The sequence below is a fragment of the Gossypium hirsutum genome, chromosome A09 (assembly GCF_007990345.1).
Source record: "Gossypium hirsutum isolate 1008001.06 chromosome A09, Gossypium_hirsutum_v2.1, whole genome shotgun sequence".
Lineage (NCBI taxonomy): Eukaryota > Viridiplantae > Streptophyta > Magnoliopsida > Malvales > Malvaceae > Gossypium > Gossypium hirsutum.
Genome location: NC_053432.1, coordinates 82,142,356 through 82,165,824, shown reverse-complemented (window position 1 = coordinate 82,165,824; position 23,469 = coordinate 82,142,356). Strand labels below are relative to the sequence as shown.

The 23,469-nt window shown below is 34.5% G+C and overlaps 4 protein-coding genes across 9 annotated transcripts; 2 read left to right on the top strand and 2 right to left on the bottom strand.

The window, feature by feature from the left end:
- Nucleotides 1–322: 322 nt before the first annotated feature.
- LOC107928539 (protein SCARECROW) lies at nucleotides 323–4,227 on the top strand. The gene is made up of 2 exons (XM_016859788.2): nucleotides 323–2,614; nucleotides 3,643–4,227. Exons 1-2 carry the CDS (start codon nucleotides 798–800, stop codon nucleotides 4,100–4,102), a joined length of 2,277 nt encoding a protein of 758 aa, XP_016715277.2. The 5' UTR covers nucleotides 323–797; the 3' UTR covers nucleotides 4,103–4,227.
- Nucleotides 4,228–6,171: 1,944 nt separating this feature from the next.
- Nucleotides 6,172–12,231, bottom strand: LOC107928544 (probable galacturonosyltransferase 7). 5 transcript variants are annotated; one of them, XM_016859795.2, is made up of 9 exons: nucleotides 11,631–12,231; nucleotides 11,408–11,439; nucleotides 11,130–11,189; nucleotides 9,861–9,942; nucleotides 9,712–9,761; nucleotides 9,330–9,619; nucleotides 7,958–8,309; nucleotides 7,319–7,864; nucleotides 6,172–7,078 (listed from the first exon to the last, which is right to left on the bottom strand). In XM_016859795.2, the coding sequence occupies exons 1-9, from the start codon at nucleotides 11,776–11,778 to the stop codon at nucleotides 6,809–6,811; spliced, it is 1,830 nt and encodes a 609-aa protein (XP_016715284.2). In that variant the 5' UTR covers nucleotides 11,779–12,231; the 3' UTR covers nucleotides 6,172–6,808. The 5 variants fall into 5 exon arrangements, with proteins under 5 accessions (XP_016715284.2, XP_016715285.2, XP_016715286.2 ...); XM_016859796.2 differs by having other exon boundaries at nucleotides 6,172–7,075; nucleotides 11,631–12,209; XM_016859797.2 differs by having other exon boundaries at nucleotides 9,712–9,763; nucleotides 9,862–9,942; nucleotides 11,130–11,208; nucleotides 11,631–11,740.
- A 1,930-nt stretch (nucleotides 12,232–14,161) lies between these two features.
- LOC107928599 (myosin-11) lies at nucleotides 14,162–18,299 on the bottom strand. The gene is made up of 12 exons (XM_016859853.2): nucleotides 17,969–18,299; nucleotides 17,608–17,670; nucleotides 17,415–17,477; nucleotides 17,191–17,253; nucleotides 16,772–16,834; nucleotides 16,509–16,571; nucleotides 16,332–16,394; nucleotides 16,094–16,156; nucleotides 15,695–15,754; nucleotides 15,336–15,476; nucleotides 14,906–15,001; nucleotides 14,162–14,803 (listed from the first exon to the last, which is right to left on the bottom strand). Exons 1-12 carry the CDS (start codon nucleotides 18,131–18,133, stop codon nucleotides 14,396–14,398), a joined length of 1,311 nt encoding a protein of 436 aa, XP_016715342.1. The 5' UTR covers nucleotides 18,134–18,299; the 3' UTR covers nucleotides 14,162–14,395.
- A 1,913-nt stretch (nucleotides 18,300–20,212) lies between these two features.
- LOC107928596 (ubiquitin-conjugating enzyme E2-17 kDa) lies at nucleotides 20,213–22,941 on the top strand. 2 transcript variants are annotated; one of them, XM_016859849.2, is made up of 5 exons: nucleotides 20,213–20,399; nucleotides 20,495–20,593; nucleotides 21,921–22,048; nucleotides 22,143–22,247; nucleotides 22,565–22,941. In XM_016859849.2, the coding sequence occupies exons 2-5, from the start codon at nucleotides 20,524–20,526 to the stop codon at nucleotides 22,706–22,708; spliced, it is 447 nt and encodes a 148-aa protein (XP_016715338.2). In that variant the 5' UTR covers nucleotides 20,213–20,399; nucleotides 20,495–20,523; the 3' UTR covers nucleotides 22,709–22,941. The 2 variants fall into 2 exon arrangements, with proteins under 2 accessions (XP_016715338.2, XP_016715337.2); XM_016859848.2 differs by having other exon boundaries at nucleotides 20,483–20,593.
- Nucleotides 22,942–23,469: the final 528 nt, after the last annotated feature.

Here is a 23,469-nt window from a genome sequence, read left to right as displayed (position 1 = left end):
TAAAAAACTAAAAAAAAAAATGTACATGAAATTTTAGATTAGTGAAATTAATAACTTAATTATTTAACGTTTTTATTATTGATACCATTAACCTAAATCATTTACTATACTGGTTTATTGGCAATAAAATTGGTTTAGTTATAGAATTTATCTTTGTATAAAATTCAAAAAACATAAACCTACTACTAATTTTGGCATTAAAGATTTAATTATGAAATTGAAAAAGGTTAACCAATAAATTTTCATAAATTATTGATAAAGTAAATGTTAATTAAATTTAATATAAATATAATGATAGGCGAAATACATGAAAGTTAAGTTAGTATTGAATCGTGAAAGAAAAAAAAGGGATGGTTGATATATAATAATTGCATCTCTAATTTGGCAGAGGCAATAAATTGATGTACCCACCCTCAGCAACCATTCTCCCTCTTCTTCATCTATACTTTCCTTTTAAAATCCATCATTAATTCCTTCATTTCTTTTTCAGTTCAGATATCAAAAAACTTACAAACATCCAAATCCAACGGCGTTTCATGCATTTAATATATATATATTGGCCTTTCTTTATTTTTTCTGGGTTTCGCATAAAATGTCGTGCTAGCCTAGCTATTACAGTGAGTGAAGTGAGTGGAATCCCAAAGCCGTTGTTGTCCCAATTCTCCTACCGTTTTCTTCTTGGACGACCTTTCTCCTTCACAACCCCATTTTGTCATAAATATAGTGTACTTGTTGCAGAACGGTGTATTATTACTGCTTGCTTTTGTTAGCTGTATGAAGAGGAGTGAAATTCATTGATGTTAATGGCCGCTTGTGATTTGGTAGGTGAAAATGGTGGTATTAATGGTAGAAACAGCAACGATGAAAGCCAAATGAGGAGCACGATGAGGAAGAGGATGGCTTCCGAGGTGGCTGATTACCACAGGTTTCCTCGTCGAACTCAGTTTGTTTCTGATAACAACATGGCTTGTTCTTTCATGGCGGCCACCGGTGCTAGTAATAACCCTAATCCGCTATTCAACTACTCCACTATGAATATGGATAATGTTAACACCATTGTCCCTTCTGCGAATTTCGCCGCCTTGACGTCAGCCGGGCCTGCTTTTTTATCTACGACTGCTTCTAACTTTTCTTGCGTCGACGCCGTGGGTACTAATAGTCCCCAGCCGCCTGCCGTGTGTGGGTTTTCGGGTTTGCCTTTGTTTCCACCAACGGAGAGGAATCGGAATACCGCCGTCGCTTCCGCCGCCGTTACTGCCACGTCCGTGAATACTACCGTCCCTGTCTCTTTAGCTCCGATCTCGAATTCTATGGATGATAGTTCGGCGACGGCGTGGATTGATGGGGTCATACGGGACCTTATCCACACTTCCTCTAACGTTTCCATTCCTCAGCTCATCCACAACGTGAGGGAGATCATTTACCCTTGCAACCCGAACCTTGCTGCCCTTCTCGAGTACAGGCTTCGTTCCTTAATGGATCCGCTTGAACGGAGAAGGAAGGAGGCGCCGCCGCCGCCATTGCATCTGCCGGAGGTCTCGTTGGCGAGACACCATAGTCAGCAACAACAACAACAAGGCTCCTCTGGGCTCACGCTTAACTTGGACTCCGCCATAGATAGCCTCCCTAATTACTCCTTGACCGAACCCTGCGCCATGAATCTGTACTTAAGCTGGGGAATAACCCCACTTCCCATCTCTTCTAACAATCAGGTTAGCAGTAGTCCTTCGGCGACTACACCACCGGTTCCGTCGTTAAATCAGCACCACCGAGCTCAAGGGCAACCATTGGTACAAGAAAACACCTCCCCGGTGGAGAAGACAACGGCTTCGACGGCGACGGTAGGGACTACCACAACGGCACCGACGTCCACCGTTGAAACAGTCCAAGCATGCAACGGTAGAGACAGGAAAGAGGAGCTACGGCAACAGAAGAGAGACGAAGAAGGGTTGCACCTCTTGACTTTACTCCTGCAGTGCGCCGAGGCGGTTTCAGCTAATAACTTCGAGGATGCAAATAGGATGCTGTTAGAGTTGTCCCAACTGTCGACGCCGTTCGGAACTTCGGCTCAGCGCGTGGCAGCATATTTCTCGGAAGCTATCTCGGCTAGGTTGGTCAGTTCTTGCCTGGGAATATGCGGCGGGCTACCATCAATCCCGCCGAGCCATACCCAAAAAATGGTGTCGGCTTTCCAGGTTTTCAATGGGATAAGCCCATTCGTTAAGTTCTCGCATTTCACAGCCAATCAAGCCATACAAGAAGCGTTCGAAAGGGAGGAGAGAGTGCACATTATAGATCTTGACATAATGCAAGGCCTGCAATGGCCCGGACTGTTCCACATTCTCGCTTCCAGACCCGGTGGCCCACCGCACGTACGCCTCACCGGACTTGGAACCTCCTTAGAGGCCCTGGAAGCCACCGGTAAACGTTTATCTGATTTTGCAGACAAACTGGGAATACCATTCGAGTTTTGCCCCGTTGCAGATAAAGTGGGTAACTTGGAACCCGAGAGACTCAACGTCAGCAAGACGGAAGCCGTGGCGGTTCACTGGTTGCAGCACTCCCTTTATGACGTAACCGGCTCCGATACCAATACACTGTGGCTGTTGCAAAGGTGACTAACAACATCCTTAATTACTTGCATAAATTTTCCATCTTTGTTTTTCCATTGCTTAGTATATTATTACTAATTAACACATAATTATTGATAGATTATCATCCTATACACAAGCTTATTGTTAGTGCATCAAATGACCATCCATTATTGATATCGGTAATTAAGATACACATGCATTAGTCCAGGATCTCAATTACATTCATATGTCCCTTTTAGTTTTCAGGTCCTGGATCACTTTTTACATATAAATAGAAGCTATTTTGTTTGCATGTATTCAATGTCTGAAACATCACTGGCCAGGCCATGAGACTGCGTCTTCAAATATGAAATATATATATATAATGGGTTTATAATGCTTTACATTCAATAGTTTTTAAAATAAAATATAAATGTTTTTGTTGCATCCAATATAAATACATAGTTTAAAATATTTTTTATTTAAAAAAAGCATGTTTTTGTTGTTTTACTCATGTTAATAAAACCATAGCACTCTCTGTCTGTCAGTCTTTGTTGTCCTCTTCATTACAATTCTCTTGGTTTACTCCTGTTATGAATATGAACAATATCACATTAATTAATTTTGGTGAAATATTATATATAACGTAGTAATTGAGGCTTTTCTATGATTTTTTTCGTGAGTTTTTAATTTATAGTATAGGTTATTTAATTTACCATCTGTTTTCATCTAAGTTATAACTTTTTAGTTTCATGAAAATACACGAGTGAACTTTTATCATCAATGAATTAGATCACTTATGTTAATTTCATTTAAGTAATTTTAATGGAAAAATTGAGTCAACATGCATTTGTGACTTAACATGATATCCCAAAGTTTGTGTTTAAAACGTGTAATAATTGAAAGATTTATGTTCGATATACATATAGTGAATTTGATGATGAGATGTCATAAAAAAATGAAAGTATGACATGTTATAGAATTGTATATGCATCACATACAAATCCTATAATATAATAGTAAACAAATCAACATATATGCACTAACACATGCGGTTGTGTTTGATCAGATTGGCACCCAAAGTAGTGACAGTAGTAGAACAAGACTTGAGCCACGGTGGGTCATTCTTGGGAAGGTTTGTGGAAGCCATACACTACTATTCTGCCCTGTTCGATTCCCTTGGAGCAAGCTACGGCGAGGAGAGCGAGGAACGGCACGTGGTCGAGCAACAGCTACTTTCCAAGGAGATACGGAACGTGCTGGCACTAGGCGGTCCTTCCCGAAGCAGCGAGGAGGTCAAGTTCCATAACTGGAGGGAAAAGCTGCAGCAGTCCGGGTTCAAGCCCATTTCTCTAGCCGGTAATGCTGCCACGCAGGCTACCTTGCTATTGGGAATGTTCCCTTCCGATGGTTACACCTTAGTCGAAGACAATGGTGCACTCAAGCTTGGTTGGAAAGACCTTTGCTTGCTTACTGCTTCTGCTTGGAGACCCTTCCATGCTACCACTACCACAATTCTACACCGTTAGCTTATTTATTTTCCATTTTAATTTGCAATGCAGCTAAGCTATATATATATATATTTGTATGTCTTTTGACTTATTTGAGGAACGATACCTAATGCCTCAAGGGATCCCACTGTGTATTATTATTATGAGATTATCATAGGGTTTTTTTTTCTTTAAAAAAATGAATTTGATATCGTCGTTTAGTTTAGTGGTATTTATTGTTGCTTTCAGGGTTTTTGGTTTAGGAAAACGTATGAGGTATCCCTTGCACCATACTAGCATAAGCTTAAGTTAAAATTTCTATTTCATCATAATGGTAATGTTGTGGAAGCTCTATGCTTTTCATTTGGTAATATAAAAATGGAATCCACATGACAACTACTAAATAAATGAAGATAGGTGTTCAGCTTGTTTTGTTTTATGGAAAAGGAAAAGAAAAGAAAAATTAAAGGCTATCAATGTTATGTCCTACTCACTAGGCCTAAAAATAGGTTCAATTATCAAAACAATGATAATCTAGATTATACTTCAGTAAAGTTTTAAATTTGAGTTTTGTAAACGGAGGAAATAATATTATTTTATATTTAAAATTTTGCTTCAATTTAATTGAGATGTAATGTGATTATCAGATGTAGAGAATTCATACAGGTTAGAAAAATAAGTTTTGAAATATAGGTTAACGAGAAGAAATTTTGAATTATGTGAGTAGGTGTAAAAGTCACAAGGGCACCAAACATGTGCTACATTCTCTAGCTTTCTACAACACATATTCTCCCAATTATGGCACCTTTTTTACTATTATCGCTTGACATATCTTTAATAGCCCCTTCTTGTTCTTTCAAGCTTTCCATTTACAACCCTAAAACAAAACCACATTTATAATATGATACTATCTGTGACAACGACACCCATGTTTTTTTTTTGTCCACATCTCAAAATATCATTTTGTTTTCTCCTGGGTAACTAATGTATGAATATATGGATTCATATATCTTTCACTTACCGGCATCATTGAATGCAAGATAACCCAACAATTGCAACAGGTGTGACTGCTTCCTAGTTAGTCCTATTGATTATGTCCATAATCCAAGCATCATAACCCACCGCTGATATAAGTTAAAGAGTCGCCTGTTTTTATCGTCCTATATGGCTAGTGTGTAATACGATCACCGAACTTCCCTCGTGACTACCATTTTTAACCTCGCCAGTTGATTAATATAATTACCTACTTGTCCAAATCCGGTTATTGAATGCACAAGCGAGTATCCATATGTTAGGAAATATTCCTTATAGCAAATCTAATTATCACTTAATTCTTATAATAGACTAAAAGAGAAAATGATTTAGTAAAAGTCAAACATTTTCTAAGATAAAGTTTTCGAGATGTCATTCATCAGAAGTCGAAAAACCCTTCAACAGTAGAAGTATTATACTTCAAGTGGACATGAGTTCAAATCCCACCAAGACCGAGTTATTAATATTTCCTTAATGAATGAGACACTCTCACTTTAAGAGCCCTTTCCTTGATAAACCATTGAGGACTCTCCGTGAAATTAAAAGACAACTCAAAAATAAAATCAAACACAAATACCCAAGCCCAATACTTCTACCGTTGAAAAATCCTATCTGTTACCGTCGGCTTGAAACAGACGACACCCTAAAAACCCCTCTCAAATCTCAATACATTATACACACATTATACACTCTACTGGGAGAGTGGGCTATAGATGCGAAGGTCGTTTATAAAGTATATATTTACTTTCAAAAGGATAAAAACCATAAGAACAATCTTCAGTTACGGAACATATAGTTCCTCTCGTAAAATATATATGTTTTTCTCTAAAAGACAACCACAATAACACTCCAGTTCAATGATCCTTGCTGCCTCACTCTATGAACTACATTTGGTATAGTTACTAATTTATTGACACGTTCTCCTGTGCCAATCATGTACATAGTCGTACGACTTATGATGCCCTGCTATCTTGTTTACAGTCCTACGTATATGATTCTATGTTATAATGTTACATGTTCGGAATAAATTGCAATAACATATAAATAAATAAGGAAAGGAATGTGAGTAATGCATATCTGTGAAATCAGCTAGCATTACGACAATACCTGTGCATTGAAAAAAATCCAAAATCAAATAATACAAAGAAAAAAAATTTTAATTGGAGGCTTAGTTAGTTGGACCGTTTTCCTTACGACCTAAAACAAAACAAAACAAGACGAAAAAAAAAAAAAAATGAAATAGAAAATCCAAAAAATTTTGAAGGAGCATAATACCACTCCATGGATGAATGCATTTTCTTTGATTGAGAATGGCGCCATTGAATTTGAATGCAAATCACGCCCTTCTCGGTGTATGATTATTTTGTCAAGGTTTCTCACATTAATTCACTGTACCACACAAAGCTAGAAGGAAGCAGACAATGAAAGAAGCTACCTCTCCATTCTCCAACAATCACTTCAATAGCCCCCCCCCCCCAAAATCCATCTGTAGCCACCTCCAGGGAGTCCTTTCTTTTATTTTTACTGAAAAGTTTCAGAATACATACACATATATGCACCCATCCAGGTCATCACAGCTATACTTTTGTTGTTGCCATCTAACACCCCCTTCAAAATTCTCTAGCTCAGTGTCAAAATTGTCAGCACCTTAGTTCCCCTTGAGCCCTCAATTTTCTAAGGATTCAGACTGTGTCAACCCCACCACCGGCCCATTTATGGATTTACATTGCACTCATTTAGAAATTGATTTTCAGGGTTTAGAAACTTTCTCCAGTATACCTTATATTTGGGAATTCCCAGCTCAAGCCAAGGTTTCATATTTCCATTATAGTGTAACACTGCAGCTTTCTTGATGCTTTGAGTGCTAAGCTCATAGTCATGACCAAGTCCTGATAAAACCCAATCATTGTCGAGCGCATAGATTAGGTCCTGAAAAGTAAGCAAGCTTGCAAGCGCAGCTGATCCCTCCTTCTTGCTGACCTGCTGTCATCATAACAAATGAGAGTCAACACAGCGAATTTTCATAGTCTGACAGTTGCAGCTCTGGATTGTTCTACATTCCATGTCAAAGACACCGTAGCAAAACATAAATATACTTAAAAATGGATTTAGGATAGAGGTTAATTTCATACAGAGTCAATGCAATATCAATATCAAATTTAAACAGTGTTCTGCACAAGTAATTGAATGAGAAGAGATATTATCAATATAAGATTTACTTACCTCTTTCACCAACTTCCAGTAAGTTTCAGAAATGCCAAGCTTTCTCCACCTGGCCAGATCAATTACGTTCAATCCGGACATCCAAGTGCACGAGTTTTTGTGGAAGTTGCTTTCCCCCAAATAACTCCTCACCTGACCCAATCTGACAGAGCAAATTTGGATGGCACCCATCACTTTCTGTCCCATGTTAAGGCTCCAGAGTGTTGACAAGTCTTGCTGGACAACAACATCATCATCCAGAACCACAACTTTCTCCAAGTTTTTGAATATCTCAGGAAGAAGATAATGGGAATGAGAAAAAATAGATATATATTGTGTTCTGCTATGCATTGCTGATGCGTTATTGATGCCATGAAAGGAAACTCGAAATTCGGTAGGTAAGTTTAGGTGAGATGGAGTGGTTTTATCGTAGAAATCTGGAATAAAAGGATCAATATTCAACACCTCAACTATAGCATCCTTAAATGTGTTCCCGAGGAACCAATGTTTCATTGCATAGTAATTCTGTCCATTGGTCAGCACATGAAAAACCTGGTTCATACTGTCCTGAAATATTGCAGGGTAACAAGTCAGTCTCACCACTAGAATTCAGGCATAGCAGAACCATGAAATGTTGTTTCAATAATAACTAAGACATACTCTTGCATGCATAACAGTTGAGTTTATTACAACTGTTGATGCAATGACATTAGTGGAGAATATAACATAGTGTTGCAATGTGGGATCAGAGTATTTCACAGGCAGCTCTTGATCAAATGAATCGTCTCTGAAATATTCGACAGTTAGTCTCATAGACAGGCAGTGCTGGCTCTTGGGCATTGTCTGGACAGCAAGTTGGTAAAGAAATGCACTCTGCTTCATGTGAAAATTAGCTTCATCCTCAGTTAGGTCAAATATTTGTCTCAATTTCTTGTCAACATTATGACAATCCGTAGTGACTGATTTGGATTTGGCTATTGTAGCTTCCATCCTTTCTGACTTCTTTTGAATCCTGATACAAAACCAGTAAAAAGATTCGGTACTGAAGCAAGAAATATGAACATTCTAGCTATTCGAAAAAATGAAAGATTATGGTGACCCCTATTTATCCGATCAATCTGCCAAAAGGACAGAAATAGAGAGAGAGGGGCGGGGGGGAAGGGGGGGAGACTAAAATTGTAGGACTTAAAACACAATATTACTCACAACGATATTGGGGCCACTTTGTGATATCTTTAAGATCAAGAATTCATAATGACAATTTCAGTTAAACTGCCTATCATAATAAAGAACTAAATAAATCAATACTAAGCTATGTTTCTCAGACTCAAGTAAAAATGTTGGAGGCTCCTTGAAGGGTCATATCTCCATCCCCATGTCCAGATATGTCAGACACAGGAGTTGGACACATCTTTTCCAAGAAAAATGAAGAGTTGAAGTAACATCTAAGAAGCTAGCTCCAGTGTGCTGAGGTCATATCAAGTCACCAGGAACCATGAAAGGAGTTACAGAAATATGATACAGGTCTATCAGATGCAACATATTAAAATATCAGGTGAACAAAGATATAGCACCCAATTACTAAAAGCAAGATCTAAGTAAGCTACAAGATAGAGTCCCTACTCCTGGATTAGAACAAAAGTAGCATAAAGGAATGCAAAAGGACAAATTGTCCACATATCACCTCTGTTAAAACTGAATACCATTTTTACTATTTCCAGATTCAATAAAGTGTCCAGTTTCCTTAGATGGAATAAATTTTTCCAATGTTTCCCTTTGGTGAGATACTAACTTAAGGTGGCCCCTCTAGTTTTTATGAAACTTGAAGGGTAATACTTGTAAAGGACAAAATACACCGTTCCAAGAACTTTATGCTATAGTGGAGGTTCAATTTGAAGCGAAGTACAACATTTTATTGTAAACTAACATTTCTAGTCAGTAAATGGGTCAAAATCCTCATGGTATCAAACCTGGAGTAGTTGGCCCTATTCATGGAATTTTATGAAGTCATGAAGAATGTGCAATAACTTACTCTGGTGGAAGATCAGCATCTGTTGTACTTTCACTAAGGATACGCTCTAGTTCTTGAATATTTTGTCTTAGATCACGAGTCAACGCGTTCTGGGCTGGGATTTTTGCAACACTAGGATAATATGCCCTGGCTACAAAAAGCTGGTCCTTCAATTTCTTCACCATGGAATCTTTCATGTCTTCCCTATTTTCTTCATGCCAAATGCAGTAGCTCCCATATTGCAACTCACATAATCTCAAACCTTCATCAATACCACCTTTCATCCCTGCTTTACCACCATCTCCACTAATCTGTGAGAGAAAATCAAAATTTTGAGATGTTATATATGCCACTAAAAGGACTTACTAAATAGCATGTAACAAACTTTTAGCAATATGCATACATTTCTTTTGCCGAGTGGCTGCAGCACGACTTGAGGAGGAACTGGAGTACCTGTTGAGTATTATCTTTTTTAAATCAAACTGAAATCTCATAAAAGGGAATGGTTAATTACCCGAGGCACAGTTAAGAAAAAAACAAGTTCAACCAGACCTTTTTTTTTCTGACTTTTACGCGTGGCATTTGCACTGCTGGTTTCATTTTTAGCTTCATTTACATAGTGTTTAAGAATATCCTGAAGTGAAAAGGAAGAGTTAAATGCAATATGTATATAGTCATAGGCTACTGCAGTATGAGCAAACTACATGCATAAGAGGTATTTTTATAAGCCTAGACAAGAGCCACAGAGCAGTTGGAATACATGTAAATAACATAAAACATAAAAGTTCAGTGCTAATTATTAAGGTGCTTAATTGATAACTGTAAAACAGGTTAAGGTATTCAAATTAGATTACAAGTTAATGGAGAAATGGAGGACATGCTACTGCAAACATGTCTTCATATACACGAGACTCAAACTCAAATTAAGGGATCAACTTTAAAAATGATATAAACTACAAAAAGAGAGTGGTTAATCCAATCTCTTAATCCCTGATAAGTAGTGAACATATGATGATCTAAACCACAAGGAGTTTAGTACAAAGCCGAGAGAATATACTAGCAAAGCTAGATGGTAACCTTAGGCCATGTCTTTTTTCTTTCACAACCAACATTTGCAGCATCACGATATAGGATACAAAGTTCTCACCAAAATTAGAAAGTAATTGCTCCGCGCAATTAATGACATCATCGTCTTTCACCTTTATTTAACTCCCTAACATTCTTAGAATCTTATTTTCTTTTCAAATAGGGAACAAAACATAATTTTATTCTATTTGAAAAATGACTGAATAATTACATTCTTGCTCACACAGTTCAAAAGCTTGTTCATTTCAATTTTTTTTAACACACTATAAAAATACCAATCAAGTGGTGAAACGAAAAGCAAGTTCTATTCTACCTTGTCTCATATGTCTCCAATTAACTAAACAAGGATTTAACTTCATTTTCCATACTAACTTCTTCTATCATAGTTCATGGATTGCACAACACAATGTAATAATACCAATCTTATGTCAAATCCTTGACCATATAATCTACAGCCTTGATGAAAAAAGAAATTGTGAGATAGATAAAATTTGAAACTAGGAGAAGTTTAGATGCCCGCAATCATTTCTTCTCAGCAATTGGTTAGACACTCAGTCAAAAGAAAGGATATAGCTACTTGACCATCATTGTATAATTTTGTTACAACAACTCAAGCATTACCAACACCAATCATATACATCATTGGGCAAGTCCAGGTGAGGAAAGAAAACGAATATCACATCATATTTAATCAGAAACAGAATACACATAAAGGAGCATCAAGAAAAAACCAACCTTTGGTAGAGTAGGCCCTAATTTTCTCACAAGGTTATCTACATGGTTGGAACGATCCCCCTGTCAGAAAAATTCAAAGCTCGAAACCATTATGAAAACTGATTAGATCATTTTTCTAGTTTAACTTGATGTTTCTTTCTCATTTGAATACTGGTATTAGAGAATCAAGAAATAAACTGATTTAAGCAGCGAAAAGTGATAAAGAAAAGGAAATTGAATGAAGATAAACGGAGTGAAAGCCAGAAAAAGGGAAAGGACAAGTAATGTAAACGACTTACAGAAGTTGTAGTATGTGGACGAGGCACAAATCCTGCAGGCACAGGTAAAAGCGCAAATGAAAAACGAATAAAGCATAAATGACTGAGTACAATCAGAGATCTGGTTCATATTGCTAATAAGAAAGGGAAATACAAATTTAGATCTACAAATCCGACTCCGATCGCATAACAATAACCTTGTAAAAAACAGATCTAAAAGAATAAAGAGAAAAAAAAAAGGCACCAGCAGAGTGAAATCCATTGTGTAAGCCAAGCAAGAATCCAAGGGGAACCAGCATCGAGAGGACCACAAGGAAAAGAACGCCAACGGCCAGAAATCTCCATCGCCGCTTCGCGGGACCAACTCCTCCACCGCCACCGCCACCTTTCATATCCTTCCTTCCTTCAGTACGATGATTATAATTGTAATGTGGAAATTAAAACCGCAATTCGAGTGGAAAAATGCAGAGAGATGGCGTGGCGTGCCAGCTATTTGGTTTCCTTCGTCAATTTCGTGTTGCCTCCTCTCTCAAAACGAGTAACAGAAACCGCTAAATATTGTGGTTTTTTCCGGTATCTGTGGGCGGCGGTTTTTTTTTCTTTGCGATCTCTGATTTCAGAATAAGCCGCGGTGGTGCGGTTGCTGAATTCACCTCGTCGTCGACTCAGTCTCGTGTACGCATCGTATTACGGTATTAGTACTAAGTAATGATAAGCCCAAATAGGCTCGAGTTAAAAAACAGATACTCACAGCAGCAGGAGAGAAAGAAAGAGAGGCCAATGCCAAATGGCAACGAAACTGCTTGCACGTGGTAGATTTCTACATTACCACAATATTGGTTTTAATATTGGTGGTACCATGTTCCATCTTCCCAATTTATTTGAAATTGGTATACTTGGTATAAAAAAATAGCTTAAGCAATTATTTAACCTTCATTTAGATTTAGATTTAGATTTAGATCCGTTTTCTTTTTTTTTTCTATTTTATTACTTGGATAATCATTTTTTTCTCTATTTATTTAAAAAAAAATAGCAAGAGCCCATTCAACTTAAACATCATTGCTATTATAATAATTAGAAAATCTTAGATTTACCCTTAAATACATTTTTCTTTAATTTAAGAATTGAGAGAAATTATGAATAAAATAGTAAAAATAGGTTTTGTATAAAAGAAAATGGGAATAAAAACATAACACTTGAAATATTTTCATTGGATGACAATAAATTTTAAAATAAAATGAAATAGTTTAAATATTAAAATAAGACATAAAAAATTTAAGTACAAAAATAAAAGAAAAATATAATTCAAGAGCCAAATTTTAATTTAAGTATAAATATATATAATTGTGTACTTTAACTTCAATAATCAATAATAATGTTATATTGTTATTGGATGGGGAGAAACTTTTATACTATTATAAAAAGGCATAAAAATTTAAAGTAATTTTTACAAATTTTTTAACAATTAATGGACATTTGGTTCGTCTCGTAATGTTACATTTCCAAATGAGATTACGATGTTTGGATTTTAACATTCCGAACATATCGTAATCTCACATTACAATCATCTGTAATATAAGGTCTCATATTCTGAGCCTGGCAGATCCGAGTTTAAGGAGTAGAGCGGTAAAATTTTCTGATTGGCATAGAGTAATCCACCATATTAAGTCTTCCGGCATAATGTTAAAATTTAGACAAATTTGTCCTTTGTTTTTATTGTTCTAATCAATTTAGACATTTTTCTTCAATAAAATTTAAGACTAATTATATAAAAAAAATCTTAATAGTGAACCAATAGATGTCTTACATCACAATTATAATCATTATATTTTATTTAATAATTTTTTATTAATATATTATTTATGGTTATAACTATAATTATAGTTGGTATTGCAATCATTTTTCATAAATTATTATAATTATGATTTATAAATTTATTTCAACGTAATATATTTATTTATTAATATATAAATTATGATAAAAAGTAAGAATTGTAATAGTTTATTATATTTTTATAGAAATTAAAAAATATATAAGAAACTAAACTTGTTAAAAGAATCATAACAAGGACAATTGAGTAAAATATGTTGTTAGGTAATTTTACATTCGGTCAACCAAAACTTAAATATTATATTTCAGCTAAATCAATAAAAAAATGTAATTTCACATTCTACCCGTAATTATATTATAAGATGTAATTTAAGATTCGACGAACCAAACTCTTCCTAAGAGTGTTGAATATAAAGCCAACAATCTCTTGACTCAATCACAAAAACATTATGTTATAGGCATGAGAGTTTGAGTTGGATCTCATTCTCCTCCAATTATAAGGAAAAAAAAAGTTAGAATATTTAAAAGTGGATTGTCAATAATGGTATCTAACTTAACAAGAAGATTTGCCAATACCTACTCCACTAATTAAGGAAAAGGAAAATTTGTTACTTAAGCTTACCAATCAAGCAACTCATTTGGACAGTCAGGCAATTCCTTATCCTATGGAATAGACTCCCACATTCTCAACTCTCTTTTCTCTTGAGCCTTTACTTGAGTTTGGAAGTATGTTTTAGAATATAAAATTTAATTTAATCTTTGAATTTAATATTAATGAACTTAAAACACATAAAAATGGTCACTAAAGTAATATCATTCAAGATATTGAATTTTGGAGAGATCCAAACATGAATTATTATAACTAAAAAGGATAAATTCTAAAATCATACATGCTTGTAATCTAATACAAAAACTTTGAATTAATGCAATTGTATACATGAAAAATTAAGATAGGAATAGGATGATAGCTTTCCCCATAACATATCCGAAACATAAACAAAAAACAGTATTTTTTCCCCTCAGCAGATAACATTCATCACTTATCAGTAAACAATGAAGACGGTCAATTTGACCATTTTGAATCTCTAGTTCAAAAGTGTATACCATGTATAATTCCAAATCATATTGATCATCCATAGTGAATGGAAAAAAAATGCATCTAAGCTATGAGTCGGAACTTCAAGTGTTGTTAACAAGGTCAGCACCACTAACATATCTAGCAACAAATGATATTAACCGGAATGGAGCACCGATAAGGGGAGCATCGGTGAGGGGCACCGCATTTTCTTCAGTTCCAGTGGCCTGGGACTCCAAATCCCTTACATCGGTATCATCCAGAGGGATTTGTACAATTTCCCCCGAGTCCTCAGATTCTACATTGTGTGGAAGAGGGGCAGCAGGTTGCCCATCCACATTCTCACCTTCAATTTTGCCGTTCGTAATTGGAGAAGCCACAAGAGAATCCAACTTCGGAACAAGTATAGAGCCATTCTCAAGGGATCGAGGCACAGAATTAGTCGTTTCAATGACCTTGGAATGTTCTGCTGCCTTACTTTGTTGCTCAAGCATGGCATACAACACATTCACCTGCCACAGAGTTGGGCAAATTCACATGTATATTATATTGGCCCTAAAAGGAAAACTAGTAGCAAAAATTAAATTATAGTAGTGTTGCAGGCTAAAAGGCACCTTCTCAACAAGCTCAGCGTTCTCCATCATCAGTTTGTCGACAAACACATTTGCTGCTTCAATCTGAGATTTCAGGTCCTCATTGCCAGAAGCTTGCTACATTAGAGAAAACTAGTCAGATACATTGTTCTCTTCCTATATTTCTTCAGAGACATAAACAGTGTAAGTTATAACCTTTAATTGCTAAGTAGATCACAAGTAATTAACTGCTCAAGGATTTGCATATTTCTGAATAACTTCAATATGTGAAAATTAAAACCAACTTTTACAGAGGAAACATTGCACGACAGCAAACAAAATCGAGCCAAACCCAAATATATCTGGTGAATTCTCATATATGGCGAAACTAGCAAAATTTCATTCAACTAGAAACAGAATAGCCAAGACACTAGAGAAAAGGGGAGCAAAAATGAAGTTAAAGGAAGCGAACCTTTTCAACGTCTTCTGATTGGGAATTGGAGGTACTGTTCCTCTCAAGGTTTTGAATATGTAACTGCATGCTAGATATATTTTCATTAAGCTGCTGATTTTCTTGCAAAAGCTTGTTCCTGGATTCCTCCAACTCAACCACCTGCCAAGCTTTGTTTTAATTTTCCACATTAGAAAAAAAGAGTTGCACTGAAAAATGGTTTTGACTTTTCTGCAGCCCATAGTCATTGATACTAACAATTGAGAATAAACTTATTGTCAAGCAAATATCGGATTGATTGATCACACCACAGAGTCTAATAACCAGCTGAAAAGAAAAAAAACAGAAGCAACTAAAGTACAAGGGTGAAGATACTGTACCTGCATTTTTAGTCTTGTAATATCACGATTAAGGCTAGAAATTGCTTCTTTCGTGGAACTCTATAAGCAGTAAACATTTAAATTAGAAGAATAAAAACTGATGCTATTATGTTTTTAATGATTCAGATATATATACAGAAGATGAAAATGAATGGACTTTTGTTGTAAATAAAAGAACCTAGAAAAAGATTCAAAAAGGAAATTCTGCTATAAAAAGTCTGATTCGGTCCATAATTCATTTCAATCTCACATTCTTACACCTGAAAATTCATCATTCCCCAGGAAAAACCATTAATGCAGATCACACTAAGGCAAGATCCCAGGCTCTTACTTCCAACAGATCACCATCGTCCAGTAAAATGCATTATTGACAAATATAATAAGAGCAAATTTGACTACCTGTGTCATAATCCAAGACTCTTTCTCTTTCTCTAGCTGTCTAACATTTTCTTCCAAGGTTGCCTGCACATATTATCCAACTTTTTTTATTTAAGATTCCAAATCACAAAGTTGCATGAATGACTACATGGTTAGGCAAGCAACGGAAAGGCATATACCCATAAAGGATGCAAAACTAAAAACACAGGCATAAAACAACTAATCATGACAGCCAAAAAACTAATATGAGAAAATTTACCCCTTTCAGATGCAGACCAGCTTTTTCATCCCGCAACTGACTGATTTTCTCTTCCAAGCTGGCCTGCAGATTGCATGACATCACAAAATATCCAAAAATCCTTCAAACAACAATGCTAAAGATACAAATACAAGGATAGCTGTCATCCTTATGCAATGATCTATGAACCTAAATTACCTTTTCTTGAAACCAGAATTCTTTTTCGTTCTGTAATCCTACAATATTGATCCCTAAACCAGCCTGTAAATCATCTTGTTAAGTATAGCAGTTACCAAGAGAGAAGGGAAACAAGAACAACAGAAATAAGAACATTTACAGAAAAATCAAGAAATTGTTAGTCATGCATTCTACCCGAAACCATGTGCATGAGAATACATATTAACTTCAGAATGTTCTATATAGTACCAAAAAAGAAAAGGGAGTAAATTTCAGTATGTTACCACTTTCTGCACATGTGATTCTCTTTCATATTGCAATTGTTGGATTGTCGCCTCTAAAGAAGCCTGCAAGAAGATAGAGGGTTACTTTGTGCTTCAACAAAGAAAAGTTTAAACTACAGCAGTTTTTCTTTTCTTTTTCTGTATGAAGACCAGCAGTTAGAAAAAGGTAAAGCTATCCTTCATGTATGAAAAGTTCGCATAATTTTAACAGCTAAAACCTGCATACATTCGCAACAAAGAGAGTCGCTCATGCTTCATGGGGAAAAAAATCACAACAAATGTCATAACATGACCAGACTAGACAACAGTTCTCTTTTACACATAGTTACACGCATATACACCCACATATTATATATATGAGTGCAATTTCAGGTAACAGGTTTCAGTTGACACTCACGATTAGATTCGTAACAAGTTACCTCTTTCTTTAGGAGGGAATCAAACTCATTTCTTAACCGATTGATTGTCTCTTCTAACAAAGCCTGTATAACGCAAATGCTTAAGCAAGAAAAATAAATACAAAAAGAAAAGAAAAGAGAGGGACTTCATAACAGAAATAAAATATAGAAGAAAAAAGAACCGCATTTTCTTGTTTAAACAAATAACAAGATAGACTGCTTATTTCTTCCGTAATAAAATTAACCTTTTTCTGTAGGTGTGATTCATTTTCATGTTGTAAGTGTTGAATTCTCTCTTGCAAAGTAGCCTGTAGAAATGTGACAAGTTAGGCTGTGTTATTGATAACAATCGAAATGAAGGCAAAGAAACAAATTAAAACATGCGGGTAACAATAATAGGTGCTTGTCTATTACCACAAATACATAACTCAATGTTACCTCTTTCTGTACATGTAACTCATTCTCCTTTTGTAGTTCTTTAATCATCTCTTCCGCAGAGCTCTGTAAGAAGAAAACAACATACTACTGACTCAACAACAATACATGGTCAATATATTACAACATTACAACTCCTGAAGATGAAGAAGCTTATGTTATGGAAATCGTTATTCTTAGCAAATTTCAAACGAGAGTAGATGCATAGCAAATTATCAATCTCAAATTTGAATATGAACCGATTGCAATACAAATGAAATTTGGATTATCATTTTTCGTTCCGTAATTTAAAAAAAAAAAAGGAAAAATGAATTGCGGATAATAATCAAAGGCAAAGCATTAACTAAGATTAGGATTCACTAACGGGAAGAGCGCCATTAGGTTGATGAGTATCCAGATCCAGAGCATTTCCACTGCTTTGGCCATTGCTAACGTTATTATTCTGAATCTGATCTACGTCTTCTTCGGTGGCTTTGCCCTGCTTGTTTTTCTTCTTCTTGTTCCTCTTCTTCTTCTTCTCCTCCTCCATTTCTCCCTTTTAGACTCGATCCAATGAAGAAAAGTTTTTAACTTTTTTGAGGGAAAATAAAAATTATTACCAAGGATGATGGAATTCGATTGGGGAAATAGGATTTGGTTTGTTTATTTTATTATTGTATTGTTTATTTCTTTTTTGTCTTCACTCGTTTAGGGATTTCAATCGCGCTTCCCCTCTTTTAATTAGGAATACAAAAAATAATATTATATTTATATTTTGGTTTAAATTTGCCAAAAGTCCCTGTATTCTTACCAAATCTAAAATCTAATTCTTATATTTTATTTTTAAATATTTAGTCCTGTAATGATTAAATAACCTTGTTTAAGCGGATAGCAGACACCATCTAAATTCTTTTCCCATTAATCAGTCAAAATTGACCATTATAAATACGCTTAATACAAAAATTCCCCTTTAAATTATACTCCTTTTTCCATTTCGATACTTAAATTTTTATTTTGTCAAAATTAGTATTTAAATTAAAAATTTTCTATGTTAGTACCCGGTCAACCATTAGTCAACTATGATCAATGATGATGTGACCTAAACACAAAGTAAATGACAAAAAAATGTAAGTATAGAAATAAACAATTATATTAATTCAATATAAAAATAAATGTAAGTATTTATTTGTTTAAATGTGTATAATTGAATCAAAATTAAAATTTCATATGTATATATAAACCGTAATTTAAGTTTTATATGTATAATTATACTAAATTAAAATTCATATATCAATTTGTATATTGGACCAAAATTCTGTACGAATTTAATCGTTATCCTTTTTTAAATTAATATATGTGAAAAAAATGTGAATATACTTGAGATATCCCTCTATTATAGCGACTTGATCAAAGTAATCCCTCTACTATTAAATTAATAAATTTAGTCATTGTACTATTACAAAAGATCAAAAAGACCAAATTGAAATACAATGAATATTTATTGTATAAAAATATCATTTACTATTTCACAAAGTTAATATTTTTAAAATTTTTATGATTTTGTAAAGAAAATATTTTGTTTAAAATTGAATTGTAATTAAGAAATAAATTTCAAGATATTTTTTTATATATTTAATGTTTACTTTTTTATAATTTAAACTTATTTAATTCTTTTTAATAATATAGACACTAAATTAATATATTTAATAATAGAGAAATTAATTTAATTTTAGCTCATACAATACAACAACCTTCTAAATACTTTAACCAAAAAAATAAGTCAACTAAAGAAAGTGGAGACCTATGCATATCAAGATACTCTTATAAAAAAAAAGTTTGAGAATATTTAGTCAGAGAAATAATAAAAATTTCATTAAAAACCCGATTTTTTAACCTTTAGCCTTTTTTATTTTTTTTGTTGCAAAAAATCCCTTTATTATATTTATTTATTGGGTAAATTATTAAAATAGCCAATTTTATTTAGTTCAAGTTACATTTTAGTCATTTATGTTTGAAATGTTACGTTTTAATCACTTGTGTTATCGCGTTGTAGTATTTTAATCACTGAGCCGTTATTTTCTTTTGACGGTGTAATAGTAAATTGACGTGACATATCATCATTTTAAACAAAAAATTTAGATTAATTTATGCAATTGGTTTTCATATTTTTTTCATTTTGAGTAATTAAATTTTTTTCTCTTAAGTTCTTTTAACTTTCTTTTTTTTCTTTATTTTCCTTTCTTTCCTGCTTCATCCTTTGTTTCCTCCATTTTTAACGTAAATTTTTTATGTTTTCTATTTTTTTAATTTTTTCGAGTGAAGTAAGCTTGTTGACTAATTTTAACAGATGAAAAACATATAAAAAGTATGTTAAAATAAATGAAAGAGTGAGAAAAATAGAGGGAAAAACAGAAGAGAATAAAAAAAGTTAAAAAAATATAAAATAAAAAAAAATAAATTACTCAAAATAAAAAACATAAAGATCATCCTAAAATTTTTATTTTAAATAATATATCATATTAACATATCATTACACAGTTAATGATAATAAAGGGCTCAATTACTTAAATATAATTTGAACCAAATAAAAATAAATATTTTGATAGTTTACCATTATTTATTTTATAAAAAATACTCCTGTCCAAATAAAAGGGTTAAGTACAAACTTTAAAGCGTTACTTTGAGTTTCGAGCTTTGAAGTGCAGAATCAAGGGATTGTGGGTGGAGAAGAAGCGGTGACGGATCTAACTTGGAACTCCGTTTTCTCTTCTTACCGCTATTCCCGACCTATCTCTAACCCCCTCAATTTCTCTCAGGTATTTTTATTTTAATTACATCTCCTTCCCTATCTTCGAGCTTTCTCTTCGCTCACAATTCCATATGTTTTTTTCCCCTTGAGGCTCCAATCCAGGTAGATATTCCTTGTGTTCAAGCGTCTTCATGGCTTCAAAGCGGATTTTGAAAGAACTTAAGGATTTGCAGAAGGATCCACCAACTTCCTGTAGTGCAGGTACCCATTCTCAATTTTTATATTTAATTCTTAATTTTAAGCTCTTTTAGTAATAATTTCATCGATCCCTTATTTTTCTCTTGTTTGGGTATCTTGCAATGCTCAGATTTATGTGCTGTGTTATGGGTTACCAGACTTCCTTTACTATCCCCCCCCAAAAAAAATTGCGTCGTTAGTTTTAGCGTATGAATGAATTGATTAAATTCCAAGTATATGCGTTTTTTTGGTAAGGTGAGTAGAGGTTACAACATACTACCAAAACCGTATAGAGATGTTAGAGAGCAGACTAAGTGCGGTGGCAGGTGGTGGTGATGGATGCAATGATGAGAATTAGGTGGTTTAGATCCATCACCACTGCACTTATTTTCTTGAGTCTGTTCCGATCTTCCTCTCCGCCATCTCCAAGACTCCAACATCTCTTTTTTGCTAGATTATAACGTCTCCTTACCTTACCAAAAGAACCCCATACAAATTGTATTTTGCTTTTATATTTATGTATTTGCATACACAAGTTTCCTTTCATCTCTTCTGGCTGCTTATCTCTGAAGTATTTTTTTAAAGAATGCATGGGGTGTCTGTCTCTATTCACTTCTTCAGTGGCACAATTGTAATGCAATTGGGAAGCTTTTGTGCTGTTCTCATATTAGAATCACTTGATCAAAATCAGACCATGATGAGTTTCTTTCAATCTGGTTAGAAAATAGAGCTTGTGCTGATTGTTGGTCAAATTATGGTTACCATCCTTAGTCCTATACTTGGTTTGAGCATATAGTTCTTGTAGTTTAATTTTTGCCTTTTTACTATTATTAATGTTATGTCTTAGTCCAAATCACTAATGCCGTTAAAAAATTCCATCAAACAACTAGGTGAAAATTTTAAAAAGAAGTCCAAATCATTAGGTTGAGCTGGAATTTTTTTTAAATGGCAAACTTTTTAAAGGTGTTAGTGATTTGAACTAAGGAATAACATTAATAACAGTAGGAGGACCAAATTATGCCCAATTACAGGGACTAAGTTTCTAAATTCAGTACAGTATAAGGATGAAAACCATAAAATTGACTGTTGATTCTTGGGTATAATTTAGTCGTATTTAAGCCTTAAACCTCTCTAAGGTTGGACTTGCTTGGGGAGTTGGAGGAATATGATTCATTTGCATTTTCGCTAGTTATTGTCTATGCATAGACTTGTGAATCTTACCCGTATAAGTTTATGAGAATGCATTCTTTCTTTTCCTTTAATTAACGGAAGGATAAATGTTAATGGTCATGTGCATCAGTGAATATCATTTAGTGGTAACCTTTGAGTGCTTTGCATTGTTTTGTGATAGGTCCTGTAGCGGAAGACATGTTTCATTGGCAAGCAACAATTATGGGCCCCTCCGATAGCCCTTTTGCAGGAGGTGTGTTTTTGGTTAATATTCATTTTCCTCCGGATTATCCATTCAAGCCTCCTAAGGTAATATATTGCACCCCTTTGTGATATGTGTGAAAAAGGCTGTTTTTAGTTATGATATACTCTTTTAATGGATAATGCTGATTTTGTTGTTTAGGTTGCATTTAGGACCAAGGTCTTCCATCCAAACATCAACAGCAATGGGAGCATTTGTCTTGATATCCTAAAAGAACAGTGGAGCCCTGCACTGACCATTTCCAAGGTTTGACCATAAGCCAGTTAATGTTATGGTAATTCTATTACATTATAGTGTCCAAAATCTCTGTTTTGGCTGGCTATGGCTTGCTTTTCTTCCATGCATGGCCACAGCATTTTCTTAAATGGCACTGTTAAACAGTTTTGTTCTTCAATGCGTAAAATGAGGCTTATACCACTTTCAATGACAAAACAATTCTGTTAGTACTACTATTCGTTTCTATTGCTGCTTATTGGAATTTTAAGTCGATTTAAACAAAAATCAATAGATTTCGACTCAAAATAGGTATGCATTGTAGAATAACTAACTTGAGTGGTGATCAGGTTCTGCTTTCTATTTGCTCGTTGTTGACGGATCCAAACCCTGATGATCCGCTTGTTCCGGAGATTGCTCACATGTACAAGACTGATCGGGCCAAGTACGAAGCTACTGCCCGCAGCTGGACCCAGAAGTATGCAATGGGTTGATGATGATGATGGTGGTGGTTAGTGTGTAATATACCTATGGGTTTTGTATGTCGTCAAATGTTTTACCTTTAGCAGGCATGTTTTCTTGAAGGGAACTTGTCATTGTGTTTTCATACTTTGGATCAGTGTTGAAATATTGTCTTCGGTCCACTCTACTCCTAAAGTGCGTACTGAATGGTCTGACTATTGTTATAAGAGATATATGCCACCGTTCCTTTGCTTCTTTTATGAAAGCATTTCGTCTCGAATTGATTTTAAAATTAGGAGTATGTGGGCTTGAGTGGGAGTCTTTTATGGATAATATTAGACTTGATTAGAAAAAGAAAATGGACAAATATACAAGAATGGACAACGGCATGCTTGAAAAACCGAACCGGTGGATTTTGAGTCAACCGTTGAATTAAGCGGTTCAATTATTTTAAAATATTTGAAAACAAATTTTAAGGATGGTTAAGGAAAAAATTATGTTAGAAAAATTAAAGAATGAAAACGAATCAAAATAAAATGAAAATGTTTAAATTTTCAATACAAAATTTAAAATTAATTAAAACAAAGAATCTGTTTCTATTGGGTTTCCTTTAAGGTTTTTGATTGATAATTTCTTTTAATTTTTCGATTTAATTCAAGTATCGAATTAATCGATTCTGGATTAATGCAACCTTTGACCTCTCTAGCGATCTCTTGGACATCCTTTTTGACTGTTAATTGAGAAGAAAAAAAAACGTGTCACAGAACATGAAAAATGAGACATGAGAAGGATT

What these genes read in the sequence shown, in the direction of transcription:
- LOC107928596 (XM_016859849.2), top strand. Translation starts at nt 20,524, where the DNA reads ATGGCTTCAAAGCGGATTTTGAAAGAACTTAAGGATTTGCAGAAGGAT. An exon ending in ATCCATTCAAGCCTCCTAAG is followed by an intron (nt 22,049 to 22,142) that starts GTAATATATTGC and finishes TTTGTTGTTTAG; the next exon opens with GTTGCATTTAGGACCAAGGT. An exon ending in CTGCACTGACCATTTCCAAG is followed by an intron (nt 22,248 to 22,564) that starts GTTTGACCATAA and finishes AGTGGTGATCAG; the next exon opens with GTTCTGCTTTCTATTTGCTC.
- LOC107928539 (XM_016859788.2), top strand. Translation starts at nt 798, where the DNA reads ATGTTAATGGCCGCTTGTGATTTGGTAGGTGAAAATGGTGGTATTAAT. An exon ending in ACACTGTGGCTGTTGCAAAG is followed by an intron (nt 2,615 to 3,642) that starts GTGACTAACAAC and finishes GTGTTTGATCAG; the next exon opens with ATTGGCACCCAAAGTAGTGA.
- LOC107928599 (XM_016859853.2), bottom strand. Translation starts at nt 18,133, where the DNA reads ATGGAGGAGGAGAAGAAGAAGAAGAGGAACAAGAAGAAGAAAAACAAG. An exon ending in AATCACACCTACAGAAAAAG is followed by an intron (nt 17,254 to 17,414) that starts GTTAATTTTATT and finishes TGCGTTATACAG; the next exon opens with GCTTTGTTAGAAGAGACAAT. An exon ending in AATCAGAAGACGTTGAAAAG is followed by an intron (nt 15,002 to 15,335) that starts GTTCGCTTCCTT and finishes TCTCTAATGTAG; the next exon opens with CAAGCTTCTGGCAATGAGGA.
- LOC107928544 (XM_016859795.2), bottom strand. Translation starts at nt 11,778, where the DNA reads ATGAAAGGTGGCGGTGGCGGTGGAGGAGTTGGTCCCGCGAAGCGGCGA. An exon ending in CAATGGATTTCACTCTGCTG is followed by an intron (nt 11,440 to 11,630) that starts GTGCCTTTTTTT and finishes CTGTGCCTGCAG; the next exon opens with GATTTGTGCCTCGTCCACAT. An exon ending in TAAAAGTCAGAAAAAAAAAG is followed by an intron (nt 9,762 to 9,860) that starts GTCTGGTTGAAC and finishes AATACTCAACAG; the next exon opens with GTACTCCAGTTCCTCCTCAA.